At 39.2% G+C, this 20,859-nt stretch overlaps 1 protein-coding gene across 2 annotated transcripts; it reads right to left on the bottom strand.

Annotated features, from left to right (window-relative positions):
- Positions 1-2,162: 2,162 nt before the first annotated feature.
- On the bottom strand, positions 2,163-19,753 carry LOC118761785 (putative uncharacterized protein DDB_G0267840). 2 transcript variants are annotated; one of them, XM_036499940.1, is made up of 3 exons: positions 19,499-19,753; positions 8,906-9,089; positions 2,163-3,626 (listed from the first exon to the last, which is right to left on the bottom strand). In XM_036499940.1, the coding sequence occupies exon 3, from the start codon at positions 3,590-3,592 to the stop codon at positions 2,375-2,377; it is 1,218 nt and encodes a 405-aa protein (XP_036355833.1). In that variant the 5' UTR covers positions 3,593-3,626; positions 8,906-9,089; positions 19,499-19,753; the 3' UTR covers positions 2,163-2,374. The 2 variants fall into 2 exon arrangements, with proteins under 2 accessions (XP_036355833.1, XP_036355832.1); XM_036499939.1 differs by lacking the exons at positions 8,906-9,089; positions 19,499-19,753 and adding an exon at positions 11,453-11,457 and having other exon boundaries at positions 2,163-3,666.
- Positions 19,754-20,859: the final 1,106 nt, after the last annotated feature.

The following is a 20,859-nucleotide window of genomic DNA, read 5'->3' as shown; positions in this document are numbered from 1 at the left end:
CATGCATACACAAAAAATACATAAACATATGTGATTCGACTTATTAATTAACGAAATAATTTTTTACGGAAATTGCCAAACAAAGTTTCAGTTTTAATGTACCATTTCCGAAACATCGCCAACAGAGACAAGTCTCTGCTACCACTAAATGAAAATAAATATGTGTGCGTGTGCATAAACCAAAGTATGCAGTATTATAGATCCATTACTGCCGATCTTATCTATCGGTTTCACACTGGATATTAGATAACTGGACGATTATCTAATACGTGTGATCTTCAGAGACGGCAGATATGGAAATGATATTGGTCGTATAAAACTACATGAATAACTCAAGTATTTTGGATAACTGCTTGCACGAAACGATGATCCTCTTGAATTACTTTTGTACTTTACGTCTATGTGTCTGCGAGTGTGTGCGTGTGTGTGTGTATGTGTGTGTGTGTGTGTGTGTGCGTGTGTGTGTTTATGTATAAACGATAAACAGCCAAACTTTGATTACAGAATTGCTAAATACCTTTTAGTAGAACATCAGTTCTTTTTTTTAATTACTCTTATAAAGAAAAAAGTAGATAGTAACTTCGAATTTTGGGCTTGGTAGCCTCCATCAATAGGTTATGATGAAAATAACTGAATCGAAGCTTGCAAGGCGCTATCAATACTTCTTCCTTTGAAAATCTCATATATATATATATATATATATATATATATATATATATACATATGAGATTTTCAAAGGAAGAAGTGTTGATAGCGCCTTGCAAGCTTCGATTATATATATATATATATATATATATATATATATATATATATATATATATATATGTATGTATGTATGTATGTATGTATGTATGTATGTATATACAAGAAAAGAGGTGCCAAACCAACAAACGATTACATTATGAACTTGCCTTTGTCATCTCCTTTCTGATTACCGCTCTGAACTCGACCGACTGAAAGCTTCGTTCAGAGCTGTACGTACATAGACTTATACACCAGGTTATTCGAATCACAATGTCTGAGCGATATGCGCGTGTGTGTGTGCATAATGATATATCGTTGCACACACACACACGCACGCACAAACACACACATATATGTGTGTATGTATATATTCTACCAAATATATATGTTTTATTTATTATTTTGCAATTTACTTAAATCATCGATATATTATTGTTATTTTATATTTAATATTTCTATTATATGTAATTTTCTAAATGGTGTAATTTAATTGTTCATTTTGAATCGATAAAAGGTGGTTTTTTCTAAATTTTTATATATATATATATATATATATATTTTGTGAAATTCGATTTAGTATTTCTAAATTGAATTTTTTCCCTGTAAGTTAAGAATAATATTCCCTCAAATTATTATTATATATATAAATATAAATGTATATATATATATATGTATGTATGTATGTATGTATGTATGTATGTATGTATGTATGTATGTATGTATGTATGTATGTATGTATGTATGTATGTATCGATGTATATGTATGTATGTATGTGCGTGTGTTTAAATGTAATTATATTCATGTATGTATAATTTAACAAAAGTTAGTTTCAAACCAAATTACAAAGGAAGACATGAAGGCTTGGTCCAATTTAAAGGAGTGTGTGCCCGGGAAGGCAGTGTGTGGATGTGTGTGTATATAAATTAAATGGGTATATAGAAAATATATAATGTATAAAGTATAAAAATATAAAAATATAAACAACTGGACAACGAGAACAAAATTAATGTAAAATAAAGTATGATGAAAAAATATTGTCAGTGATATGAAAGAATCTGGGTTGGGTAGTGACGGTGGGAAGTAAACAAATAAAGAAGTGTGGGTGTATATATGTATATATATATATTATATATATATATATATATATATTATAGGGTACAAAATCACAGCGTGTTGTTACTTGATAAACTTGTATGCAGATGTATATTTATATTTATGTGTGCGTGTGAATATATATATATATATTATATATGATGTTGATGTCAGTGTGTCTGTCCTCTTGAATTGTTGCATTTGTTTATGTTGTTGTTTTAAATCTGTTTAATTGCGTTTGATTGTGTAAAAACCTGTAAATCAATACAGAAGCAAATAGAACGAAAGGATTGGAAGACATTACTTTGTTAGTTTTTTTTTTTCAAAAATAAAATGGATCATTCGTTGTCAGTTCCTGTATTATTACACATACGTTATTACAGTGCATTTGTGTTCATGTGCACACAGTAAATATATATACATACATACAAACATATATATATATATAATGCGTGTTTCAGCAGGTTATGGTGGTTGTGTTTACATAAAGTCAAGAACAGAAATAAGGTGCATTATGTCAAGGCTGCTGGTTGTCTGTCACGTAAACACCCTGACTGTGGGGCAGTCAGAGGTATTGCATGTAATCACTAGTTTCTTGTTCCTGTTTATAGACAGGCCCCAGGGGTCTAGCAGCTCGTGTTCTTTGCGCAGGAGACAGAAGGCATCAAGACCATTCAGCCGGAATCTATATACCAAATTCAGTCCTCCACCCTGGATGACATAAAAGAAAGAACCAGCGACAACCATGCCCTGGGGCTTGTAGAAAAACGGGATCTTCCAGGTGCCTGATGTACTGAGGCTGATGACGAAATTGTTCATTCTGTCTGAAATAAGAATTTGTTTGGCGGCGCTGACACACACGCAACGGTAGCTCCGCTGATGGCGCACGTTCAGTTTACCGACTTGCTCCAAATACAGGGTGGACAGCACTTCCAGGTGGGTGGGCATGTAAAGGAGCCGGTGCAATACGGGGGCGTTAAGACCGACGGCGATTAGTTCACTAGAGCTGAGCTGAGCTACGCTGCAGTACTGGGTTGCGGTGTTCAATTCTTGCTCGAGAACCAACGTTCTACAGCTGTCGTTGTTGTCACCGCTACCGTTGTTGTTGTTGTTAAAATTGTTGTTGCTGTTGTTGTTGTTGTCGTTGTCGATGTGAACGGCAATCAAACGCAGCACCCGCGAGGTACAGGTCACCACAACTCGACGTTCGCCCACCCTGCACAGGGAAAGAGGTGTGCTGGCCAGTTCGATCTTGTGCAACAGGTCGCCGGACGTCGAATAAAGCTTAACAAAGTTCTCGCAGATGGCCACGAAATCATCGTTGTCGAACAGAACGATGTCCCTGAAGCCATTAACCGGTAGCCCAAGGGATCGAACGTCAGACGGGGTCAGAATGCCGTGGCTGTTGTTTTTCTCACTGATACAATCCAAAGTTTCGTTTTCGCAATGTGTCTTTGGTCCGTCAAAATACAATTGACGATGTTCCACGTTTTGGTAATCATTTACTCTGTCGCTGCCGCCACCTCTATTCTTGTTGTTGTTGTTGTTGTTGTTAGTGGTGTTCGTAGAGGTGGTCACCTCGTCGCCGCTGTCGAAGCTGTTACTCCTACTGCAGTTGCCGTGGTTGGTGCTGTTGTCGTTGTTCATTGTAATGACATTCACCGAGTGGTTGTACTCCTTCATGGTGCCTTTATCAAAATCTGCACCGAATTGTCCGACAAAAGAGTAATAATCCCTCGCTTGTTCTGTTACCATTATGTGATCGCAAAGATCTTTCTCAAAAGAAGAACTGCCAAACAATCATAAGAAGAAACATATATAAATATGGATATATATAGATGTGCGTGTCTATGTGACTATATAAAATGTTTGTGTATAAGAAGTACGAATTACATTTATAGTGGCGTGTAAGAGTATATATATATATATATATACGAGTATATAGAGAGTTTTGTTTAAGTGTATATGTAAAGATAATATATACGCATATGTGTGTATATGTGAATGTATATATAAAGTATGAATTACTTATGTTATACGTTGAGGAGTGTCTGTCTTTCTTTTTTTTTTCTTAAAAAATGGTGCCGAGTCTTCGTTCAGAGACCAATATTTTTTGCAAAAAGATAAGGAATTTATATAAAATGTTCACAAGATAAATTTCCAGTTGCTGTGTCCTGCATGTGTAAATATAACGATGTATATGTTTATGGTTTACAGACTTGTAAATGTGTGCATGTAGGTTACATATATGTTGCATGTACCCAGAAATAGAAATAAATAGCTGGACATGAAATAAATAAATGGACATGTATTATTAAAAAAACACACTACTAATTTGTTAATTTGTGTAATTAATGTAGCATCAGGACTGACACACATACAAATACAAATAAAATCCGGTAAGCAAATGTTTATATCTCATTTTAAAAAGCTACTTAAATGTTTGATACAGAATCCGCTCTGATGAGGCTACTTCCGAATTGGTTCACCACCCAAACAACAAACCAGCAGAGTTCATTAATTGGCATTAATTAACCTTCCTCGTAATAAAGTTTCTTTTTTCTTTTCTAGTTCTGAATCGGAAATGCTTCTTGCTTTTTATGCCCTTTTTTTATCGTTTCTAAAACAACTGAAAGTAAATTTTCCCAGGAAATGAAAAATAATCCAAGTTCGCAATGGTTAAACAAACCTTTTGTAAGAGTTTTGTTGGAAGGCAAATCTTTTGGTAAATTATGCTGCGATGTGTTCCTCTCGATACAGGCACTGCATACAACAGTATATATATATATATATATATAATTCTATATTACTATATATACAACCACTATATGTGTGTGTGTATATATATATATATATGTATATATAGTCTTCTTTTTCAGCGAGGGTTTGCAAATGTGTTCGCTGTGTTATAGTCCAACGCTTGTGCAGCACACGGTTGCTCTTTCTCCGAGTGTATATATAGATATTTATAGATATAGATAAGAGATAAGTGTGTATGTGTGCGCGGGTGTATAAATATAGATATTGACTTGACAGGTAGAAACCTCTCCCTTTCTCTTTCGCCTTCTCTCAGTGCGTGTGTGTATGTGTATGTATATATATATGATGACACTATAAATGCATGTATTTGTGTGAGTGTGTGTGTACAGTGGACGTATATACACATGTGTGTTGGTTTGTATGTAAGTGTCTATTCACATACGTATACATACATACGTGGGTATATATGTATATGTATGTGTGCGTGTCTATATATATTTCGATCACACAAACTATTAACGACGTATAGCCAGGCGTGTGTACATCGGTTTATCTCTCTCTCTCTCTCTCTCTCTCTCTCTCTCTGTCTCCATCGCTCTAACTCTCTCTTCTCTCTCTCTTCTCTCTCTGTGTCCCTTCTGTCTCCCTCTACCACTTTATCTCTCTACCTATCTCTCTGATTCCCTCTGCCTCTTTCTGCTCCCCCTCTCTCACACTTTCTCCATTCCTCTTCTTTATATCCTCTTTCTTTCACTCTATCTCTCTGCTTTTTTTTTCTCACTCTCCCTCCCTCACCCCCATCTCCTTCCCTCCCCTCCACCTCCCTGCTTAGTGACCAACAAACAAGGTCACGTGGTATGTACAAATGAAAGGAGGGAGAAGGGGGGGACGAGAACAGATATTAAAACGATTTTATGTTGATCCACTTAAAACTAGACAAGGTGAGAGAGTTTGGCTTTTGTCAGTGGTGAGTGTGTGTGTGTGTGTATTTACATATATGTGAATGTATATATGATTGTATGTGTATGTATGTATGCATGTATGTATATGTGTGTGCGTGTGTGTATACGTTTTGTGAGTCCGTGTCAATCTATCTGTCTGTGTATCAATCTCACTCTCTCTCTCTCTCTCTCTTTGTTTATCTGTCTATCTAGCTGTCTCTGTATGCCTATCTGCCTGTCTCTATCTGTCTATCAACTTATCTTTCTCTCTGCTATCTGTCTATCTACCTCTCTACATAACTATCTCTCTCTCTTTATCACTCTACTTATCTATCTGTGTGGTCGCTCTCTCTCTCTCTCTGCCCGCTCTCTCTCTCTCACACACTTTATCTCCATCTGTCTCTCTCACAATCTATCTGTCTGTCTGTCCGTCTCTATACTCACGTGTCAATGAAGATGTGTGTATGTATGTACGTACACACACACATACATACACACAAACACGCACACATACTTATACTCTGTATACACACACACACACACACACACACACACACAAACACACATACTTACTTGTACTCTGAGTGTGTGTTTATAACTGTGTGTGTATGTATGTACATATTATGTGTCGCCATCTGTAACTGTAGACTTGTGGAAAAATGTGTGCATATATATTTGTACAAACGAATGTGTCTGAGAGCAATTGTATACGCATGTGTATGAATATATATCTGTGTTTGTGTGTGTGTCTATGTGCCTGTCATTGAATGTGTATGTATGTATGTATGTATGTATGTATGTATGTATGTATATATGTATGTATATATGTATGTGTGTATGTATGTATGTTATAATGTATGTGTGTATATATGTATGTATAATGTATGTATATGTATGTATGTATGTATGTATGCTGTATATATGTATGTATATATGTATGTATATGGTATGTATGTATGTATGTAATATGTATGTATGTATGTATGTATATATGTATGTATGTATGTATGTATGTATGTATGTATGTATGTATGTATATATGTATGTATATATGTATATGTGTATGTATGTATGTATGTATGTATGTCTGAATGTATGTATGTATGTATAAGTATGTATGTATGTATGTATGTACGTATGTATGTATATATGTATGTATATATGTATGTATGTATGTATATATGTATGTGTGTATGTATGTATGTATGTATGTATGTATGTATGTATGTGTGTATGTATGTATGTGTGTATGTATGTATGTATGTATGTATGTATGTGTGTATGTATATATGTATGTGTGTATGTATGTATGTATGTATGTATGTGTGTATGTATGTATGTATGTATGTATGTGTGTATGTATGTATGTCTGAGTTTACGACTGCTTAAAGTGTCTTCCCAGCGTGAATGTGTATATAAATCTGTATATGTGCGCGTGCGACTGTGTCAGTGTGTGTGACTGTGTCTATGCCACAGTGTGTGTGTGTGTGTGTGTGTTGAGAGAGGGTGGCGTTTGAGATTGTGTGTTTATGAGTAGTAACAGAAGTATAATAAAGCTATCAATGGTCGTAGTGATGGCAATGATAATGAATGCGATTGTGATATTTGTGGTGGTGGTGGTGGTGGCGGCGATGGTGGTGGTGGTGGCGGTGGCGGCGGCGGCGGTGGTGGTGGTGGTGGTGGTGATAGCTCTTGGTCGTTGGTAGTGGTTCGGATGGGTTTTTTTGCGGATGGTTTCTCATTTGGGTACAAGGCTAACAATTTTAAGGGGAGGGGCGCAAATCGATACCACCCGTCCCCCTAGCACTTGACTATAAACCGGACTTCGGGGGGATAATAATAACAATAATAATAATAATAATAATAATAATAATAAGTTTCTTTGCCCTAGGAGTCGGGAAGACACTCGGCAAGAAATGGAAGAAAATTTGAAAGAAGAAAAAAAAAAGTAATAATAATAATAATAATAATAATAATAACAATAATAATAATAATAATAATCCTTTCTGATATACGCACGAGGCCCGAAATTTGGTAAGGGGGAGGGGACTAGACGATTACATCGACCCCAGTATTTCCCTGGTACTTATTTTATCGATCACGAAAGAATGGATAAAAGGCAAAGCCGGCCTCAGAAGAATTATTTTAATAATAATAATAATTTAGATTCAATGCTATTTTGAGGGGAGGGTCATATGTGAATAAACATCGATCCATTTCTTTGTCATCGACCTCAAGTTGACCTCAGCGGAATTTGAACTCAGAACGCAAAGAGACGCTACAAATATCACAAGTGTTTTGTTGTTGTTGTTCGACGCGCTAACCATACTGCTAGTTCGAATGTATTACTTTTGTTGTAGAGGCTGTGGTGATAGTGGTGGCGGTAGTGATGGATGGTGGCGGTGGTGGTAGTGATGGCGGTGGTGATGTTGTTGGTGATGGTGGTGATGATGGTGAGGATGGTGGCGGTGGTGGTGATGTTGTTGGTGATGGTGGTGGTGGTGGTGGTATTGGTGGTATTGGTGGTGGTGGTGGTGGTGGTGGTGGTGTGGTGGTATGGTGGTGGTGGTGGTGGAAGTGGTGAGGATGGTGGTGGCGGTAGTGAGTGTGGTAGTGGTGGTGATGACGGTGGTGAGGATGGTGGCGGTGGTGATGGTAGTGATGGTGATGATAACGATGATGATGATGATGTTGATGATGACGATGGTGATTATATTCTTTAGTCGTCTTAATCCAAGGTGAAAGGATTTGGTTTTGTCATTGATACAAGGTAAATGTGTGTGTGTGTGTGTGTGTGTGTGTGTGTGTGTGTGGTGTGTGTGTGTGTGTGTGTGTGTGTGTGTGTGTGTGTGTGTGTTTCTGTCTGCGCGCGCACCATAACTAACTACGACATCAATAAATCTCATTAACAAGCATCGTTGAAATGAATGTCAGGAGGCCGGTTAATTAGGGTATATAATCATATATACACACTGTTTGGTATTTAGGGCGTGTTGAAGTGGTCAGTGAGTGGTCGACTCCAACTGAGTCGAGTGAATGGGGCTGGGTGAGCGAGGGCAGCATTATATATGTATGTGTGTGTGTATGTGTGTGTGTGTATGTATGTATGTATATATGTGTGTGTGTGTATATATGTGTGTGTATATATATATATATATATATGCACACACACACATACACACACACACATGGTGGGGTATCTCTGGTACAGTGAAGTGGTCAGAGTTTGCCCTCAAACTGAGCCGAGTAGGTGTGGAGTAGTGAGTGGAGATGAGATTTTATTCGCCGTGGGGGTATCTTGATACACGCAATCGAAGCTAATAAAATTAAAATCGTCATTTGTATATCATACGAAACGTATACACACCGTTGAAGGGCATGGTGCTGTGGAACTATCTGAGATGAAATCTCTTCTTAGAAACACAATGCATATCGGAGTGAGACGAACATCGCAGCTGCAGGGTCTTGTAGTAACGTCTGGCGCTTTTCGCTTTTGTTGAGGCCTCTTAATGCTGTGCCGTCGGTTATCATGGGTTTAAATGGAATTCGTACTTCGATATATGGAAAAGAGTGGACAAAACATTCACGGCAATTGCAGAAGCTTGCTGAGCTGTAAAAGAACTCAGTATACTCAATTAAAACAACATTATATTGAAATCGCCAACTGTGAATCGAACAAAATACTAGCAATTTACTCTTTTTACTCTTTTACTTGTTTCAGTCATTTGGTTGCGGCCATGCTGGAGCACCGCCTTTAGTCGATCAAATCGACCCCGGGACTTATTCTTTGTAAGCCTAGTACTTATTCTATTGTTCTCTTTTGCCGAACCGCTAAGTGACGGGGACGTAAACACACCAGCATCGGTTGTCAAGCAATGCTAGGGGGACAAACACAGACACCCAAACACACACACACTCACATATATATATATACATATATACGACAGGCTTTTTTCAGTTTCCGTCTAGCAAATCCACTCACAAGGCATTGGTCGGCCCGGGGCTATAGCAGAAGACACTTGCCCAAGATGCCACGCAGTGGGACTGAACCGGGAACCATGTGGTTGGTTAGCAAGCTACTTACCACACAGCCACTCCTGCGCCTATTTCTTATATTAATTTACTATTATTCTCCCTATATTCATAACATTTTCCATAAATCAACCTTTTTTATATATTCTTTAACAGAACAAAATAAACACATAAATAAAACATCTTCATTATAATATTAATTTTATCATTAGCGGGTATCCCCCTACATTAGGATTTTTATCAAAATTAATAATTCTTAAATAATTTTTAAAAAGTGGATATATAAAAAAAATACATCGCAGGAGTGGCTGTGTGGTAAATAGCTTGCTAACCAACCACATGGTTCCCGGTTCAGTCCCACTGCGTGGCATCTTGGGCAAGTGTCTTCTGCTATAGCCCCGGGGCGACAATGCCTTGTGAGTGGATTTGGTAGACGGAAACTGAAAGAAGAAGCCTGTCGTATATATGTATAATATGTGTATGTGTGTGTGTTTGTCCTCCTAGCATTGCTTGACAACCGATGCTGGTGTGTTTACGTCCCCGTAACTTAGCGGTTCGGCAAAAAAGACCGATAGAATAAGTACTGGGCTTGCAAAAAATAAGTCCCGGGGTCGATTTGCTCGACTAAAGGCAGTGCTCCAGCATGGCCGCAGTCAAATGACTGAAACAAGTAAAAGAGTATTAAAAGTGTACTGGGATCGATTTTGAGTAAAACTTCTTAAGGCCGCAGTCTAATGGTTGATACAAGTAAAAGTATGAAAGAATGCTCTGTTAGAAGGCATGGTGCTGTTGAATTGTCTGAGATAAAATCTCTTCGTGTTAGGAACGCAATATATATATCGAAGCGAGATGAATATCATTGCTGTAGAGACTCATGAGAGCAACAGATGCATTTCGCTGTTGTTGAGGTGCATCAATGCCGTAAACTCGGTTGTCGTGTTCTTAAACGAAATTCCTGCCTTTATTTCACGTTGCTCCAGTTCACTCAGCTGTAGAAATGAGTTGTGACGTCACTGGTGCCAAGCTGCATCGGCCCCTTTTGCCTTTCCCTTGGATAACATCGGTGGCATAACGAGTGGAAGCTGGTATGCATGGGTGACTGCTGGTCTTCCATAAACAGCTTTGCCCGGACTTGTGCCTCGGAGGGGAACTTTCTAAGTGCAATCCCGTGGTCATTCATGACAAAAGTGGTGGTGATGGTGATGGTGGTGGTGGGGGTCTGACCCAGTTTTAGTGACTAAACCATTTCACTTTTATTGCGAAATTTTGCCAACAGCAAAAGTACGGTGTAAACCAGTTTAAATACCAAGAGAGTAAATGAAAAGAAAAAAGAAAATAAAAGAAAAAAGAGAAAGGAAAGGAGACATTAGTCGCCCGGTCTCACATTACCCCCTGTCTCACATTACAAGCATCGCGGTAATGGCTGCCTTTCTGATGTAACCTGTATATACACATACACATATACAAACACACGCCTATACATACAAACATGCATACATACATACATACATACATACATACATACATAATACATACATACATACCACACACACCACCACACACACACACACACACAACACACACACACATATAATATATATATATTATAATATATATTATAATATATATAAGAAAGCACAGAAAAACACAACAACGCGAGGACGTGGAACAAATATAGTATTTTGGACGCTCAGGAGAGAAGGAAAGAAGGAGGGTTTAACGTTTCGAGCGGAGCTCTTCGTCGGAAACATAGGAGAAGGAAAGATCCAGAGAAGGGAAGACAGAGGCAAAAAATCGCCAACGGTACACAGATAATATACATATATATATACAACACATATATATTATATTATATATATATATATACTATATATATATATGTAGGTCCCGGGTGATTCGGGGTTAACCACAGTAAATAAGGTACTCAATACATAGCAGAGTAAAATTAATTTATTATATAGAAGGAGCTTCTACAGGACTAGAACTGTTTCATTCAAGAGAAATCTTCAGGAAGCCCTGAGCTTCCTGAAGATTTCTCTTGAATGAAACAGTTCTAGTCCTGTAGAAGCTCCTTCTATATAATAAATATATATATATATATATATATTTACATATAAACATATTTATAAAACTTAGATAAAATTTAGATATGTTTCGACCAAAGATTGGTCCAGGCCATGTCTAACTTAATAGCACCACCTGATGGCATTATCTATGTCCTTTTTAAGTCAAGTTTTGTGGTTTCATGGTCCGTTCGAGTAGGGAGCTCTAGTTGAGTGAGTTGTATCCAGGTATGGGTGGCTTATCTGGTATTCCTTGAAGAAATTTGTCCAGATTCCGTTTAAAGGTGATGGGATGTTTTTCCTCTTTGATCAGTTTTAGGACAATGTTAAATAGGGCAGGGCCTGTTGAGGAAAAGAATTGTGTCGCTGTGTACCCATATATATATATATATCTATATATATATATATATATATATATATATATATATATATATATAATATATATACATATATATATATACATATATATATACATATATATATATATATATATATATATATATATATATATAAAATACATCAAGTACAGGACATCACAAACAGTGAAAAATACGTAAACATAATATGAGACTGGTAAGGACAAAATACCATATAGATGGATAGATAGATAGATAGATAGACTTCAATCTGATCGGGATTTCCCCTCACTCTCCCCCTCTCCTTTTCTTTATTCTTATTCTTAACAACTTTACTCATTAGCCCACTCCCATATCTTATTTCTTCATTCATATATTTTTCTTTTCTTTTCTTCTCTCTCTCTCTCCATGCCCTCCACTAATTTCCGATCAAATCTCCTGCGAGTTAACTTGACAGTGTGAACTTCATTTAACTATAGTATCTTCGGCCCGATGAGTAACTCGGGGAGTGCCCCTCCTTCACTTATTCTTATTACTTCCCAAGTTCTGCTAACTAGGAAGCATATTTAACCTGGATTTTGCCTGTTCCATTTCCCCGATTTCAATTCTTATTTGCTAACCGTGAACTAGAAAATCAACTTTTTTCACCTTATCGTACTTCGATACGGGGAAAACCTACAACATTCTAAGTCACTATTCTTCCTGAAAGTGTTTTTTTTTTTTTATACCTTCTACGGACTGCTCGAAGCTTACTCACTCTTACACGTGGATCTTTGGATCTTACTTCTACATATTATATATATAAGTATATATATATATATATATATATATTATATATATATATATATATATATATATATATATATATATATATATATATATTACATATAAATATAATTTAATATTATATATATAGTTGCAATTTGCAAAAAAACAAAAACAAAAGACGAAGACAGATGTATAAACAACGAACAGGTGTATTAGTTTAACGCTCGGGAAGGTGAGAAAGTCTTTTACGTTTCGAGCCTACGCTCTTCATCAGAAAGGAGCATGAGAAAATAAACAGAGAGAGAATAAAAAAAGCTTTAGTGGCTAGCGGTCAATACATACATACATACATACATACATACATACATACATACATACATACATACATACATACATACATACATGTGTGTGTGTGTGTGTGTGTAAGGGTAAAGATCCTCTTCTTAAATGACCATGGGATTGGACTAGAAAGTTACTCTCCGAGGCACAAGTCTAGTCAAAAATGTTTATGGTACACCAGTAGTCGCCCATGGATACCACCTTTCCTTTTACACGCCACCAATGTTAACCAAGGGAAAGGCAAAGGGGCCGATACAGCTTGGCACCAGTGACATCGCAACTCATTTCTACAGCTGAGTGAACTGGAGCAACGTGAAATAAAGTCTTGCTCAAGAACACAACAAACAGCCCAGTTTAGAAATCGAACTCACTACCTCATGATTGTGAGCCCGACGCCCTAACCACTGCCCCATATATATATATATTATATTATATGTAGAAAAATACAAACTGGGACAAGAACGTAAAACATTTAGAAGACGATACAAAAAACACGGACGGGACATTCGAAGCCTTCAATCTTCAGTCAAGAACCGGATCATCGTAGCAATTTCGGCTGATTAATCTTGAGATCGCTCCGATCCGGCCAGCCCCAAGGAAAAACTAAACTACGAGTATTAGATTTCTTGGAAGAAGGATCGAATGTATACGAAACAGGGACAGAAAAACGGACGATGCCACACGAATATAAAATACAAAACACAATAGTGTAATACAAAAAAACAATAATGGTAAAAACAGGTCGAAAACAACGGGTGTCTTACGACTAATAAACAGTACAACAAGTTTAGCTGGCGTATTTGGAAAAAATGCCTTTTCGGCAGACGAAGACAACGATGTTCTCACGGCAGTGGTCGGAGGCCAAAAGGCTGATTTGACCAGCAGTCACGTGACGGAAGAGAGAGAAAAGAAAGGGGGCAAAGGAAACAAAGAGAGAGAGAAAAAGAGGGACGAAGGCAACAAAGGGGGGAGAAGAGAGAAAAAGAAGGAATTAAAGAGGGGAGAAGAAAGAGTGCGTGTCAAGGATTGACTTGTGAGTGCAAAGTAAGAAAGACAGAGAAATGTGAGAGAGTGGGGGAAGAGTAGACCAAAGAATCAGAGGCAAGAAAAGAGAAAAGGAGATCCTTAGGGCCGATTTGCCGGCTTTCGTGGGGTTTTATTCCCTCTGTACAGGACGCTGGTCGTTGCAGGATTATTCATCTTTACCGGTTAAGTGGACTGGAGCAGAGCACAACGCGTCACCCTGTCCAGGAATACAACCCACAATCTTACCATCATGGGTCCAACGCTGACCACTAAGCCAATGCATCTCTCTCTCTCTCTCTCTCTCTCTCTCTCTCTCTCTCTCTCTCTCTCTCTCTCTCTCTCTCTACACGCGCACACACATACACACACTTAAGATTTTTAGATAGATCTCAGCCAGCATTGACCAAGGCCATGCCTAAGTTAATAGCACCACCTGTAAAAGACTTTTAATAAAGTTTCATACTATAGTCATTGTCTGGGCATTGTAGCCCTTCGGAGAAAAGTGTCATTGTTTGCAGAGATATAGCTGGGTGCAGATGGTTTATCCGGGATTTAGTGGAGAGATTTGTCCAGGAACCATTTAAATATTCTATCTATCTTGGTCGTCCTACAGGACGCCCCAAGACAGTTTCCACACATTTTCCCCCCTTCATCTCGATCTCCCATAATGGTCCTCACCTCCTGTACCCATTCCATTCCAGTATCCTCCAGCAAGTTGTCCAATACCGGTCGTCTTCCTCCTTCCGTTGGTTGCCATAGCACTCGCTTGTTAGCAATTTCATCGTTGTGTCTGATGCAGTGTCCATCTAGCCTCATCCTTCAATGCTGTGTCTTCAATATTACTTTTGGTAGTTCCTGGTATAGGTCGGCGTTTGTTATATGACTTTTCCAGGAGACATTGAGTGCCATTCGAAGCATCATCGTATAACAACCATCCAACAACTTCTTCAATGCTTTAGTGAAATATGGCATCTTTCTCTTCTCTGGTGTGTCTTGGTATGGTGTTGAAGAGAGCAGAGCCAGTTATGGTGAAGAAGTTTTGTCCGAATGTTGGGATGTGACGCGAGATCGATATCTGTTGTGGAAACTTCAGCCGTTATGGGTCCGCTGGCACAATCTTTAGCACGTCGGGTAAAATGCTTAGCAGTATTTCGTCCGTCTTTATGTTGTGAGTTCAAATTCTGCCGGGGTCGATTTTGCCTTTCATCCTTTCGAAATCGATAAAATAAGTACCAGTCGAGCACTGGGGTCGATGCACTCGCCTAGGCCCCTCACCCCGAAATTCCAGGCCCTGTGCCAATAGTAGAAAGGATAGGGACCACCCCACATTCCAGTTAAGTAGATAGTTGTTGATATCAAATCGTGTCCAGGACTTGATGAATTACCTGGAATTTCTTGGGAGAAATTGTTCAGAAAAATAAAAGAAAAAAAAGTACTGTTTAGAAATATTACAAAGATTGTTCCCTTCTTTCGTTATTTCGTTCAATGTGTTCGAACATAAACGTGCAGCGGATACACATACCTACATAGAATATCAAAACACACGGGCGTAAAATGACATAACACACACGTACAACTGTGTGTGTGTGTGTGTGTGTGTATGTGTGTGTGCGTTTGTGTGTACAATGGGGAGCTAAAACCATTCCGATCCAGTTAGCACAGGTTCGCACAAGCTGGTTGTTTACCGCTTCCATACACCTACATAAATATCTATCTATCTATATATAAGTGTATATCCATACACACGTGCACAAAAAGACACATACGTACGTATAACTTTGTGTGTGTGTAGACTGGTGAGCTAAAATCGCTTCGATCCGGTTAGCACCGGTCCACGCAAGCTAGTTGTCAGTGTGTTTTTAAAGAAAGACAAAACAATCAGAACTTTGAAAAACCAGTTCTCAAAAACTCTCCCATTCTCTCTCTCTCACTCTCTCTCTTTCTACTTCTCTCTCTCCCTCTCTCTCCTCCCTCTCTCCCCCCTCTCTCAAAGTTTTTGATATCAAATTAGATCAAAGGAAAAGAAGATTCTAACCGTATCATGTGTTTTATGCGTCTCTGCTGTTTGTGTGCTGTGAAAAATGCTTGTCCCTATTATATTATTAAACTCTACTCTTGACTGCTTCTTTGTTTCCAGTTCTATATATATACATATGTGTGTTGTGTGCGTGTACATTATATATATATATATATATATATATATATAGATACACACAAATATATATATATATATAATATATATATATTATATATATATCTATATATATTCTTTTATTTGTTTCAGTCATTTGACTGCGGCCATGCTAGAACACTGCCTTTAGTCGAACAAATCGACCCCAGCACTTATTCTTTGTAAGTCTGGTACTTATTCTATCGGTCTCTTTTGCCGAACCGCTAAATTACGGGGACGTAAACATACCAGCATTGGTTTTCAAGCGATGTTGGGGTGACACACACACGCATACACACACACACACACACACGCATACACACACACACACACACACACGCATGTGGCGTTGCGATATATTAAATATTTATAAATGCCATCCTAGAATTATTGTTATTTTTATTATTTTCTCTTATCACAGGTCTTGTTGGAGCTCCTGGAGTCTTGCATGCGTAGCGGGTTTACTACCTGCAGCCTATGGTACCATGCTATCCATTCTTCTCAGCTATCCAATACTTTCCTGATTATTCTGGCCGTGCCAAAGAGGCAAACCTTTTGTAACAGTTCTTCTGGGCACTCTTTTCCAATTTCCTTTATATTCGCCTTGTTGCCTTCTCATACTCTCCAAGGACCCAACAATAATTGGCACTATCTTCACTTTCTTCATTTTCCATAGCCGGGATATTTCATACTTATCGATTTTTTTCGTGAGTCAAAGGGACATACAGCATCATCTAGATAGCACATGTGGTGCACCCTGTCCACCACTACCAGGTCCGGTCTGTTATGCTTTAGCACCTGATCTATTTGGATTGGGAAATCCAAACTCTGCGGTTTGTGCTCAGACCACATCATGCATCTGTATAGCCCTCCCTTTTTGCAGTTTCCAGTGTAGCACCTCCGCTACCTGATCGTGGGCAAGTCTTGGCCATTCGTTCATGATATGAGCAACGGTTTCATCCACTCTATTACAGATGCGGCACAGCGGAGGCACCGGCTCATTCCTAAGGTTCCCGCGGTTCAAATATTCCCCTCTGGACATTATTATCATTTTCCAAACACTTATATCTATGGACCATCAACTTCCAACAGCTTCACAGTCTCTGAAGACTTCTGATGAATATATTGTTTCATTATTAGTCTCTCGTCACATCCACAGGCAAAGTAAGTAACTGATTAGTTCTTGTAACTATAACAGGTTCCCTAAGAGTAGATAAACAAACATATGACCGGCGTGATCGTTGCCAGAGCAGCTAACTGGCTTCCATGCCGATGGCACGTATAAAGCACCATTCGAGCGCGATCGTTACCAGCATCGCCTTACTGGCACTTGTGCCGGTGGTATGTGAAAAAAACATTCAAGCAAGGTCATTGCCAGTGCCGCTGACTGGCTCCTGTGCAGGTGGCATGTAAAAAATACGATTTGAGCGTGGCTGTTGCCAGTACCCCATGACTGGCCCTCGTGCTGGTGGCACGTAAAAGCACCCACTACACTCTCGAAGTGGTTGGCGTTAGGAAGGGCATCCAGCTGTAGAAACTCTGCCAGATCAGATTGGAGCCTGGTGCAGCCATCTGGTTCGCCAGTCCTCAGTCAAATCGTCCAACCCATGCTAGCATGGAAAACGGACGTTAAACGATTATTATTATTATTATTATTGTTGTTGTTGTTGTTGTTGTTGTTGTTGTTGTTGTTGTTGTTATATGAAAACTCACAGCTTATTTTTCTGGGTATTATAGAAAGTGTCAGCCGTCCTCAGCCAGCAGACTAAGGTGACACTTTTTCCTGGTCATGCGTCTAGAAACCTGCGAAAAATTCTTGCAGTTCCATGTGTGTGTGTGTGTGTGTGTGTGTGTGTGTGTGCCAGTAACGTTACAACAGATTGGCACCGCCTGGAGATTGGCATTGCTGCTGGCAGAACAATGGCTCACGCGGTTGACTTATCCTTGTTCACGGAAATGATTTTGAAAGCGACAAACTTTTCAGAACAAATGGTCCGTATATAATCACCTGAAAGGGCCTTCGTGGATGACCTGGCGCTTCTATCGATAGACAGCAGATCATGCTGAGTGCCCTCTAAAGGCTAGAAAAACTGGTATAGTAGTCAAGGGTTCGATTCAGAGCGAAAGAGTCGCGTAGTCTGACATTTATTAGGGAGGGCAGAAAGACGTAAAATTCAAAATAGCAGGAGAAAGCGATCCAACAGTGAAGGAAGAAGCTGTTAAGGGCTTGCAGTGTATATACGCTGGAACATTGTCAGATAGAAGTCACAGGATGTAGATTATGAAACAAGCCGAGGATGAACAGCATTTGACGGTTCGAAGCTGCCAGGGAAGTATAAAATATAGTGCTTACAGTTCGGCTTATATCCTCGCCTTTTCGTGGCCACTTAATATTCGGGGTGATACTGTGACGAGATCAAATCAGTGAGCAAAATGCAATGTGTTCATTAGAGAGCGATTAGGCCAACTTTGGATATTGAACAGCTCAGCTCTTTATCATAAAAGGGGCTCATTGCAGTTACCACAGCCGTCAATCGTCGAATTTTATAATTTAGGGAAGGTACGAACGGTGATGATGCTGAGAGAGTCGAAAGATATAGAAATCAGGTGTTATCCAGCAGGTGTGAAAACGGCCAGGAAATGGGGAACAGAAGTAGAGACTGATAACATCTTGTCTTCACTTACACACTGCGATGTTGTGAGAAAATATGGTGGATGCCACGCAAATTGATCGGAGAGGACTTGGATCTTGCTCAGATCGGTTCAGTCCGTTTGGGAGCATGACGTGGAACGAACGCAGATTTGTTGTTAGCGACAGCGTCAAATGAAGGAAAACAGAGAAGAGAGCTCCATTTGATTCAATACTCTCAGCAAGGACAGGTGACAAGATGGGTGGAAGACGTTATTGGGAGGAAAATAAGCTGGAATGAAATATGGAAGTGAAGTACTTCTAATTTGAGTGTTCTGGCTCGTACATCCTACGAAGCGTTGCAGTCGCCTACAAACTTAATAAGGTGGAACATGTCAGAGAACGATAAATGCAGATATGGGGAAGCTGGAACACTGAAGCATATTGTTTCCGACTGTTCACAGTCCGGTCCTTAAGGACTTCTTCAAAGCTATAAAAAAAAAATTGCTCTCATCAACAGTGGCAAAAAAAAAAAAACGAAAAAATCATGGAAGGAACCAATCAGAGATTTCATTACCTTCGTGCGTTCAAGACAGCAGATCCGTTTGAAGAAGAAAAAGAAACTTCCTGAGACCGATGAAAAGTGGAACGGCTATTGGGGGATGACTGCAGATTTACCGGGGTGCCAAGGATTCTTCCTCATTCTATTTACGAAGAAACCAGACATTATTATATGGCGTGAAAAAAAGTAGTAAATCGAGTCGAGTTAACGATTCCTCATGAAGATAAAATGGACGCCGCGCGGACTCGAAAGATCGACCGTTATAAAAAACCTCCTCGAGGAATGTAAAGACGCAGGCTGGAAAGCAGAGCATTATCCAATCGAAGTTCAATGGACACAGTGTGAGGTAATTGTGGTTGTCCTCGGCCAAACTCATCGTAAAGCAAATACAATCATATTCGGACTTTAGTGGAGAAGGCAAAACACTGGATTTGGTTAAAAAGAGGCGATGAGAAATGGCTAAAAGAATATTGAGCGAAACTGAGTAACCAGTTCATTTAGAAAACAGGCCCCAACACAGTGAGGAGGGATGCACAATAAAGGCGTCGAGAAGAAGGCCCCGAAGTGGTGCTCATTCTCTCGTGATGACCCCATAAACTTGCTAGCATCTGCTGTGCGGAACTTTCAACTAGTAACGCGTGCATCTGCAAGTTGTTAGAAAAAAGTATATACATACGTACATGCACACACACACACACACACACACACACACACATATATACAAACACACACACTCTTTAGGAATCAAGGGCCCATAGCATAGCATAACTTGGCGTTCATATACATAAATGCAAGTACTTACACATGCTGTAGCGCGTGAACAGCCGTATACACACACACACACACACACACACACACACATACATACATACATACATACATACATACATACATACATACATACATACATACATACATACACACACTTTTACTCGTTTTGTTTCAGGGATTGGACTGCACACACATTGTGGGTTTCCAGCTTACCAAAAGAAGGGACCCAACATTTCCGCTGCGTGTCATCATAAAAGGCGTCTAAAAGGGGCTGAGGCTAACTTAGCACTCCAGCCCCGTAAAACCCTCACCTGCAACGACCACCCAAACGAACCCATGGGTTGGAGGGTCGTCACGTGAGTGGTGCAGAGGTGTCGTCCACCAACAGTGTTAAGGAATCACCAACAAATTGTGGATGTAGCGACACACTGTTACGGAGCATGCCCCCATACTACTACTAGTACTACTACTACTACTACAACTACTACTGCTGCTGCTGCTGCTCATACTACTACTACTGCTCATACAACTACTACTACTGCTGCTCATACTACTACTACTACTACTACTACTACTACTACTACTACTACAACTACTACTGCTGC

Source organism: Octopus sinensis, unplaced genomic scaffold (genome assembly GCF_006345805.1).
Source record: "Octopus sinensis unplaced genomic scaffold, ASM634580v1 Contig17337, whole genome shotgun sequence".
Taxonomy (NCBI): domain Eukaryota; kingdom Metazoa; phylum Mollusca; class Cephalopoda; order Octopoda; family Octopodidae; genus Octopus; species Octopus sinensis.
This window is presented reverse-complemented; position numbering and strand designations above follow the sequence as displayed.